This window comes from Pan troglodytes, chromosome 11 (genome assembly GCF_028858775.2).
Source record: "Pan troglodytes isolate AG18354 chromosome 11, NHGRI_mPanTro3-v2.0_pri, whole genome shotgun sequence".
Lineage (NCBI taxonomy): Eukaryota > Metazoa > Chordata > Mammalia > Primates > Hominidae > Pan > Pan troglodytes.
In genome coordinates, this window is record NC_072409.2 from 23,416,057 (window position 1) to 23,426,156 (window position 10,100).

The 10,100-nt window shown below is 42.8% G+C and overlaps 1 protein-coding gene across 11 annotated transcripts in view; it reads left to right on the plus strand.

The window, feature by feature from the left end:
• The window catches only part of TNC (tenascin C), a 97,216-nt gene extending 87,703 nt beyond the window's left edge, over positions 1-9,513 (plus strand). For all 11 annotated transcript variants that reach the window (XM_063787538.1, XM_009457162.5, XM_001156720.7 and 8 more), the window contains 4 exons: positions 580-676; positions 3,338-3,499; positions 5,908-6,071; positions 8,780-9,513. In XM_063787538.1, coding sequence (XP_063643608.1) covers positions 580-676; positions 3,338-3,499; positions 5,908-6,071; positions 8,780-8,890 — 534 coding nt within the window. In that variant the 3' untranslated portion in view covers positions 8,891-9,513. The remainder of the gene's footprint in view (positions 1-579; positions 677-3,337; positions 3,500-5,907; positions 6,072-8,779) is intronic.
• Positions 9,514-10,100: the final 587 nt, after the last annotated feature.

A 10,100-nucleotide genomic window follows, 5' to 3' on the forward strand; every position in this document is an offset into this window, starting at 1 on the left:
TTCTTGTAGTTTATCTCATCCAATCCTCATCCAAACAACTCTGTGATGTATAAATGACAGTTGATCATTGAACCCATTGCTTATATTAATTAGCACTGACTAAGCATTTATTATCTACCAGGCACTGTGCTAAGAGTTTAAGATGAATTATTCTGACCCCATTACCATAGGAGCTGGGTAGTATATTTTTGAATTAATAATCTCTATTTTTTTAGAACAGTTTTAGGTTCATGGCACAATTAAGTGAACAGTAGTTTTCATATACACCCCACACCCACCCACACAACCTCCCCATTATCAATATCCTGCACCAGAATGGTGCATTTGTTACAATCAATGAACCTACATTGACACATCATTATCACCCAAAACTGGGTGGTATTTTTAATCCCTGTTTTTCAGGTGAGAACACCAAGGCTTAGGGAGGGGCAGGTGACCACCCAAAGTTACATAGCAAATTATGGATGGACAGAATGGAGCCTGATGCTCTCTCCACAGTGCCACACTCCTTCCTCTCACAACGATGCCCTCTTTCCTGCAATAGCTTAAGTACACCCAGATTCATCGATATGTTTATAGGTGTTCCTGAGACGCAAAAACGGACGCGAGAACTTCTACCAAAACTGGAAGGCATATGCTGCTGGATTTGGGGACCGCAGAGAAGAATTCTGGCTTGGTAATGCAGCCCGGCATGTTTATATCTAAAATGCCCGATTCTGCCCTCCTTGTCATTTTTCCTAACCCACAGGGACCTATGGGAGAGAAAGAGATGGGGAAGAAGCACTAGTTCTGGTGGCAGACACAGAATGTCAAATTCTTAATGAAAAAGACTATCATTTAAATGCTCTGAATCATCAAAATGTAAACCAAAAAGTATCTGAGACAGATCTCAATCAATTTAGAGGTTTACTTAGCCAACGTTAAGGACATGCCCAGAAAAAAAGAACACAAAGCCACAGGAACAGCCTGTGGTCCATGCCTTTTTTTTTTTTTTCGAGAGATAATATTAAGAGTTTTAGTGCTTAAAGGGGGAAAAGCCACAGGAACAACCTGTGGTCCATGACTTTCTTTTTTTTTTTTTTTTTTTTCAGAGATAATGTTGAGAGCTTTAGTATTTAAAGGGGAAAGTGGGCTGGAGGGATATGGTCACATTACTGAATCCACATGTTGCAAGATAAAAAAAAGAAAAAAGCAGAATGACAAAAAAGAGAATGGTCAATTTTGTATTCATCTCACACTCAGTAAATCGGCACTTTACATAAGATAAAGTGAAGATAGAATAACTATCTGTGGAGATATCTGGCCTTTTATCTGTAGCATCTGCTTAGGGACAAAAGGAGAGGCAGTTTCTCCCATGAGTCGGCTTTCAGTTTATTTTTTTTCCTATTGGCAGAGTTAAATTGGGGTCCCAAGATTTTATTTTCCTTTCACAAAAAGTAAAAGTCTGATTAAGGAAGAACCCAAACTCAGCCCTTATGTGTTAACCTAGCCTTAAGTCATTCTCTGGACCAGTCATAGAATCCTCCTCACTGATATCATTGATATCTTCCCTCCTGTGCCCCAGGTTGTGCTCCAGGTGCTAAGGTGGGTTTCTTAGAGCCATAATATTTAACCCCCATAGCACCCTACAAAGTACTCAATTGCCACCGGGTGGGCAAGGTGTCAGGTGTCAGAAGTGGTTGACTAGTGGGTTGGTAAGACGAATTTACTAACAACAGTATAGGTTTGAAAAAGGAACGTTTATTAGAAAGAAAGAATGCTGCAAAAGGACTTACAGCCCCTGCAGTGGATTTTTCCTTAGGGGCATTTATGGACCTTAAGGCAGGAGCTGAAGGATAATTTGGACCCTATTAGCCATGTAGAACATGATACATGATTACATTTGTAGACATTTTGGTGCCTTAATGTCACCAAGGGTTGCAAAATGAGTTTTGATATGCATGTATTCCACAGATGTATAGAAGTTCCAGTTACCTATAAATTTTTGGGAAATAAACCTGGAACCAGATGCTTGCTTGAGATATACGGAAGCCTAATTACCTTTAAATCCCTCAGTTAAGGGGTTTTTGTCTCCAAGTCCTACTTGATGGTCACCAGGTGATTTTTGCTCTCCTCACCACCTCGCATGGATAAAATCACAGCCTCAAAAAGACTGAGTGGTTTGCCCATAGGAGTCTAACCAATGAACAGTTGAGCTGAAATTTGGAATCTCCTAGGTCAACACTACAATCCTATCACCCATCCATTCATCCATGCAATCCACACTTTCCAACCACCTAACTGCAGAGAACATTGTTCTATGCACCACTGCCTACCCCAGAAAATGTTTATCATATTATAATAAACATTTATCCATATTATTCATTGCCCTTCATTTGTAAGGCACTTTACAAAATTTTATTTGTTTGTTTGTTTGTTTAGACAGAGTTTCACTCTGTCGCCGAGGCTGGAGTGCAGTGGTGTGATCTCAGCTCACTGCAACCTCTGCCTCCTGGGTTCAAGCAATTCGCCTGCCTCAGCCTCCCAGGTAGCTGAGATTACAGGCACCCTCCACCATGCCCTCCTAATTTTTGTATATTCGGTAGAGACGGGGTTTCACCATGTTGGCCAGGCTGGTCTCGAACTCCTGACCTCAGATGATCCACCCACCTTGGCCTCCCAAAGTGTGGGGATTATGGGCGTGAGCCACCGTGCCTGGCCTGTAAGGCACTTTAGAGTTTAAAAAGTACTTTCACCACCTTATCTCCTTGGATCTTCACTAATGCACTGGGAGGTTGGAAGTGGGGCAAAAATGTCAACCCGATTTTACCTGAGCCTAGTATTACTCCAGCAAGCACAAGACTGAGCTTCAAGCACAGGCCTGTGTGATATGGCCTTTTTTTTTTTTTTTTTTTTTTTTTTTTTTTTTTTTTTTTTTGCTTTCTGAGATGGAGTCTTGCTCTGTCACCCAGGCTGGAATGCAGTGGCACAATCTCAGCTCTCTGCAACCTCTGCCTCTCGGATTCAAGCGATTCTCCTGCCTCAGCCTCCCAAGTAGCTGGGACTACAGGCACCTACCACCACACCCAGCTAATTTTTGTATTTTTAGTAGAGACAGGGTTTCGCCATGTTGGCCAGGCTGATAATGAACTCCTGACCTCAAGTGATTCCCACCACCCCCACCCCCACCCCCTCCCACCCCACCTCTGCCTCCCAAAGTGCTGAGATTACAGGAATGAGCCACTGGGCCCAGTTGGCCCTGTTTTAAGTGTACCCAGTTGCCACTTTTACAGAGTGAAATAGAAATGAGGGCCTCAGTCACCTGTGCTTCTTAGCAACCCTTGCCTGTCATCCACAGGGCTGGACAACCTGAACAAAATCACAGCCCAGGGGCAGTACGAGCTCCGGGTGGACCTGCGGGACCATGGAGAGACAGCCTTTGCCGTCTATGACAAGTTCAGCGTGGGAGATGCCAAGACTCGCTACAAGCTGAAGGTGGAGGGGTACAGTGGGACAGCAGGTACAGTAGTGGCTGCACATAGAGCCTACTAAGCCATGGAGACCTTCTTGACATTTACAGTTTATTTCTCTAACTTTCATTCCTTCCTCATTAATCCAGCAATTTATTAAATCAACAAATATTTAAGTACCTACTGAGTGCTAATCCAGAAAAACTACAATTCAAAAGTGTTGGGTAGATATTTGGGTCCTGAAACATTGAGTATGTTGGGAATCAGGGCAATCAGGATTGATTTCTAATGACCATCTTTCAAAAAAAGTGTGTCTTTCTTACCCAGTTTTAGATATCAGTTGTAGACTGATTTAAAAAAAAAAAATTCCCCAAAGGCCTTAATATTCATCCAATCCAGCACTTCTCAATTTATTCTGGGTGTATGAACCCACTGGTGATCTTGTGAATGTCCAGATGCTGACACAGGTTGTCTGGGATGGGGCTGAGATTCTGCATCTTCTCTAAGTTCCCTGGTGATGCCAATATAGCTGGTGTTGCTGGTCTGTGGACCACACCTTGAGTAGCAAACCATCCACTCCACCACCTAGCTGCTTGAATCTCTTCCAAGACATCCCTGCCATGTGGTCATCTAGTCTCAGCCTGCATCCGCATAAATAGAAGATCTCACCTCTCAAGTGGCCCCTGCATTCCTTGTCTGGCTCATAACCTTCATTCCGGTTTTGAAGATTTCTTGGACTTGAAGTGGTTTTGTGTGGTTTCTTGGCTCCACATAAGAGGAGAAATAAATAAGGAAACAACATGTATTAAGGCCCTACTAGGTACCATCCTCTTTTGTAGATATTCCACCTGCATTCATCTCATTTATTCCTCATAAAACCATTTTATGAAGACGTTGTTTTTATACAGAGGAGGAAAGAAGTTCAGAAGAGCTCAGTGATTTGTCCAAGGTAAAACAGCTTGTAGAAGGTGGATGCAATCCTGGCTGCAGAAAACTGCATCCGACAATGTTCTCGGTGATAAAGAAGGGTCAGGACTGAGAGTGTGGACCACCCCCATGCAACCCATGCCCACTTTGGGTGGCTTTCTGTTATGTTTGTGAGAGCAGAAGAGATAGATGCTTGGCACGTTTCCAGCCTCCCTGAGCCCTGAAAGAAAACATCCATAAGGTGAAAAGTCTCCAGATAAAAGGTTGCCAAAAGCCAGGCTGAGCCTAAGGAGGCACAAAGCTCTTTTGAGATGGCAGTTTAGCGATAATAAAGAGAGACACCCAGGGGCAAACATTGCTTTAGTTCTTGAATCCCTCAAAGAATGTTGGCATTTTATTACCTGGAAATGAATACCCCTTTGGTTGAGATGGCTTCAGGCAAGAAGAATAATGTTACAGGGCGAGCAAATTCCTTAAGCAGCAGGAATGTGGCCTCTGTTCCTCTCTCTTTGTACTTCCATTGAGGAATGAGCCATAATATTTCCCTTTACTGAGATAACGTTTGTAAGGCTGCATTTTCTTGTGTGATTTGGCTGAACCCAGGCCCTCTGCAGGAGAGCATCCTGTTTCATTAATATCTATGTGCCGTCCTCATGCTCTGGGTAGCATCATCAGTTAAAAAGGTATCTGGGTCCCTTTGACAACTTGCTCCAAATTATGACAGTAGAATGCCTCAGAGTCTTGAAATGTTTGTGCACAGCACTTGGCTGGATTGGGAGTGAGGAGACCCACAAAGCAATGGTACTGAAATGCTTCAAAAATTCAATATATTAAATTACAAATTAGATTTCCAAATAGTAGTACATGTTAATGGGCTTCTTGTCTAAGAATCACAGAACATGGTCTGATGAATACTTTAAAAAGTAACTATGTGATACAGAGACTATTTAGGGACATCTAATGTCTGAAGGGCTTAATTATGACTAATAAATATTTGTATGTGGGAGAAAAGCATGCCATTATTAAATGCATACTTCTCACCTTACTCTCTGAGGTCTTTATAGAAAGGGAATGCAGAAAAGTCATAAAAATAACAATCATAGTAAGTATTTGTATGCCATGCCACCTGTTTAGCATACACCTTTATATCCATTGTCACAATGGCACTACTCAGTATATAGAATCAAAGTGCTGGTTCCATTGTATAGATGAGAAAACTGAGGTTCAACAAGATGCTTGACTTGTGCAAGGTCACAGCTAAAAAATGAAAAGATGGGACTCGAAGCTAGACTCTCCAAAGCCAGCCACAGCCCTCTTCCCACCACATTATGCTGCTTCTGTCAGAAATAAGTACTCGGGGTGACACTCATATCCCATTCAGTTCCGCATTCAATGCTGACTCTGGGATCAATGTTCAAGGCCAGTCCCACCCCCAGAACCTTTCAATTGTCACCTCTGGTTCTGCCCTTTACTGTCCAGGAGGGAAATTTCAGCTGAGATTTCTCAGGTCCATATTTTCTGTCTCTCCCAGGTGACTCCATGGCCTACCACAATGGCAGATCCTTCTCCACCTTTGACAAGGACACAGATTCAGCCATCACCAACTGTGCTCTGTCCTACAAAGGGGCTTTCTGGTACAGGAACTGTCACCGTGTCAACCTGATGGGGAGATATGGGGACAATAACCACAGTCAGGTGAGTGGACCGTGAGGGCCCAGGGCAGGCCAAGCTTGGGAAGCTGGAGGGGGCTAATGGAAGTACAATTTAACTCCCTATCCTAGCAGAGACTAGGAGGCAGGAACCTTACTTATATGACAACATGTTTTTCCCAAGGCAGTGAGCAATCTCAAGGACACTGCAGGCCAGGTAAAATAGAAACAGCACAGGTTAACCCTTGACAGTCCCAAGGACAAACACTGGTCAAATGGATTCCAAAAACAGAACGCTTTACTCAGACAAAATCTCTCTCTGAACCCCAAAAGTAAAGCAGATACAAGTGGAGGCCATTTAGGCGAAGCAGGGTTGATGACACAGAACCCCTGGCCTGGGGCACCTTTGGAATCCCAAGAACACCTTAAAATGAAGTCCACAGACTTTAAATCTCCTCCTTTTGTGAAGAAACCAAGGCCCAGAAAAAGCTGACTTTCCTGAGGTCACAGAGTGAAGTTGGCAGCAGAGCCAGCTCTCCCCACTTCCAGCCCCTGGCATTTTCCCTGCACCACACACACCTCTAGCACTTCTTCTACAATCACAGAAACAGATTTTTTTGATCCCCTTTAGAAATAGGCGAACGGATCAAATTCAGTAATCTCCCTTACTCTGAGCCTTGCCTACACTGGCACATTCCTGAAAAGTATAAAGCTGTGTGGGACTAGCCACTTAATCATAACCAAACCCCTGCCGAGGTCCCTCCGCAGAAGTTAGTCACCATCCCTGGGAGGAGGGCTGGATCTTCCCTTGGGGCCACACCACACTGATCCCTGGACCACAAGGATGCTTATGAGGTCTGCTCACTGGAATCCCAAGGACTTTATAAAAATGCAAAGGGCCAAATTCCACTTTATGATAACCCCAGGGATTCTGATTCAATGATCTCAGGCAAGACACAGCATCTCATTTTTTTTTTTTTTTGCATATTTGCATTTTTGTTGTTGTGGGGTCAGGGGGGAGGCAGTTGATAGACTCCACAAGTGATTCCTGACATGCAGCAGGTGTTGGGACCTGTTGCTTTTCAATATTAGTCACTTTGATACACGTGTTTATGCCCTAATTAACTGCTAGCAAATGACACCTGAGACCTTAAGTGTAGACCTTACCTTACATAATTTCTGGCACTTTTCAAAGCACTGTTACCTTCTGTATCTCAAGTGTTTATCATTTTTACCCTGTGCAGGAATTAGGATGTGGTTTTTCATGCCTGTTTTACAGAGGAGGCAAGAGTCACAGGACATTTCTTGACAGCAGTCCTGTGTTGTTTCCATCTTATTATGTTATTTCATCAATATTTCCATTCTGAGCATTATTTTATCATCTTTATTGCCTTGTCTCAAAAATACTTGTATAATACAAAGTTCTTCTGGGAAAAGAAAAAAAAGCCAACAAGCTACTTGTTAGAAAGCAAGCCTCTCTTTCATCCTTCCATTCAATTATGGAAGAAGAAAGAGATGACATGGAAAGGAGCCACAGGAGCGGAGCCCCAGCTCCAGCTCTGCTCCTCCTGCTGTGTGGCCTCTGCAAAGTCACTCTCCCTCTCTGGCTTTAGTGCCCACCACAGTATAAGAAGGTGTGGCTTCCAACCCCGAACTATCAGAGGAAAGAACCAGGGCAAAGGCAGGCAGCATGTGCACCAAGCTGTTGGACTACCATACTCACTGTAACTGAGTAATTACAAGCGGATTTGCCCATGAAATGAATGAGCCATTCTTAAACCTCACATCCCTGTAAGACTCAGAAACTGCCCATGTCAGTGAATGCCAAACAATTAGAAGCAAATAAAGTGTCTCTATTTTTTTCCCATCTCACTAGCCATTAACTTCCCCACAGTGGGGCAAGGGGCCATGTGGGGTTTCATGGATTGACTCTACCATCTGCAGACTTCGCTGAAGAGTCAAAGTTGAAACCTGGAAGCCAAGACACAAATACAGTTTTTTCTTGTAGAAAGCTTTGGCCAAAATTTCAAGGATATTTCCCCCTACTTGAGACTAGGGAAGTAATATTTACCAAGCACCTACAACGTGCCCAGCTCTGTGATAGCTCCTTTACAAACTCATTTAATCTTCATCTCATCTTTCAAGGCTAACATTACCAGATCTTAAGAAAGGAAAAAAAAATAGTAAAACTGAGGCTCAGAAGATATTGAGAACTTAAGACTATTTATCTCTCAAGTAAGAACACTGATATTTAACCCTATATGTCAAATTGTAAAACTGTGTTTTGTTGAGCTGTGCTTTCTGCTATTCCATACCAAGCCCCTATTAAATTACTCCATAGGAATCTCGTGAATTACAGACACACACACACACACCATGTATGTAGCTATTCAATTCTAGAACTTCTAATAATGACCTGAACTCCTTCAGAACCTATTCCTAAGGACGGCAGGTTTCATCAGCCACCATTTTGCTTCAAGAGGAAAGACCAAAGCTCCATGCAAACTCCGGCGACTCTTGACTCAGGTGAAAAACTGGGTCAGATTCAGCCAGTTCCTTTGAAAGTTTCCACAACCCAGACCAACAGAGAGATAGGCAAGAGGCAGCTGTGATATACCAAATGGTCAAATTGAAACAGAACTCATTTAGTTTGAATGACTAAATAGCAATGATCAGTGAACACCTTGCCTAAGAGTAACCAACCTGGAGGCCTTCTCTCTCTCTCTCTCTCTCTTTTTTTTTTTTTTTTAACAGGGCGTTAACTGGTTCCACTGGAAGGGCCACGAACACTCAATCCAGTTTGCTGAGATGAAGCTGAGACCAAGCAACTTCAGAAATCTTGAAGGCAGGCGCAAACGGGCATAAATTCCAGGGACCACTGGGTGAGAGAGGAATAAGGCCCAGAGCGAGGAAAGGATTTTACCAAAGCATCAATACTACCAGCCCAACCATCAGTCCACACCTGGGCATTTGGTGAGAGTCAAAGCTGACCATGGATCCCTGGGGCCAACGGCGACAGCATGGGCCTCACCTCCTCTGTGATTTCTTTCTTTGCACCAAAGACATCAGTCTCCAACATGTTTCTGTTTTGTTGTTTGATTCAGCAAATATCTTCCAGTGACAACATCGCAATAGTTTTTTATTTCTCTTGGGTGGCTCTGGGAATGGGAGAGGGGTAGGATGTACAGGGGTAGTTTGTTTTAGAACCAGCCGTATTTTACATGAAGCTGTATAATTAATTGTCATTATTTTTGTTAGCAAAGATTAAATGTGTCATTGGAAGCCATCCCTTTTTTTACATTTCATACAACAGAAACCAGAAAAGCAATACTGTTTCCATTTTAAGGATATGATTAATATTATTAATATAATAATGATGATGATGATGATGAAAACTAAGGATTTTTCAAGAGATCTTTCTTTCCAAAACATTTCTGGACAGTACCTGATTGTATTTTTTTTTTTAATAAAAGCACAAGTACTTTTGAGTTTGTTATTTTGCTTTTAATTGTTGAGTCTGAATTTCACCAAAGCCAATAATTTGAACAAAGCGGGGAATGTTGGGATAGGAAAGGTAAGTAGGGATAGTGGTCAAGTGGGAGGGGTGGAAAGGTGACTAAAGACTGGGAGAGAGGAAAGCACTTTTTTAAAATAAAGTTGAACACACTTGTGAAAAGCTTACAGGCCAGGCCTGTAATCCCAACACTTTGGGAGGCCAAGGTGGGAGGATAGCTTAACCCCAGGAGTTTGAGACCAGCCTGAGCAACATAGTGAGAACTTGTCTCTACAGGAAAAAAAAATTTAATTAGCCAAGTGTGGTAGTGCACACCTGTCGTCCCAGCTACTCAGGAGGCTGAGGTAGGAAAATCACTGGAGCCCAGGAGTTAGAGGTTACAGTGAGCTATGATCACACCACTGCACTCCAGCCTGGGCAACAGAAGGAGACCCTGTCTCTAAATAAAAAAAGAAAAGAAAAAAAAAGGTTACAACTTGAGATTCAGCATCTTGCTCAGTATTTCCAAGACTAATAGATTATGGTTTAAAAGATGCTTTTATACTCATTTTCTAATGCAAC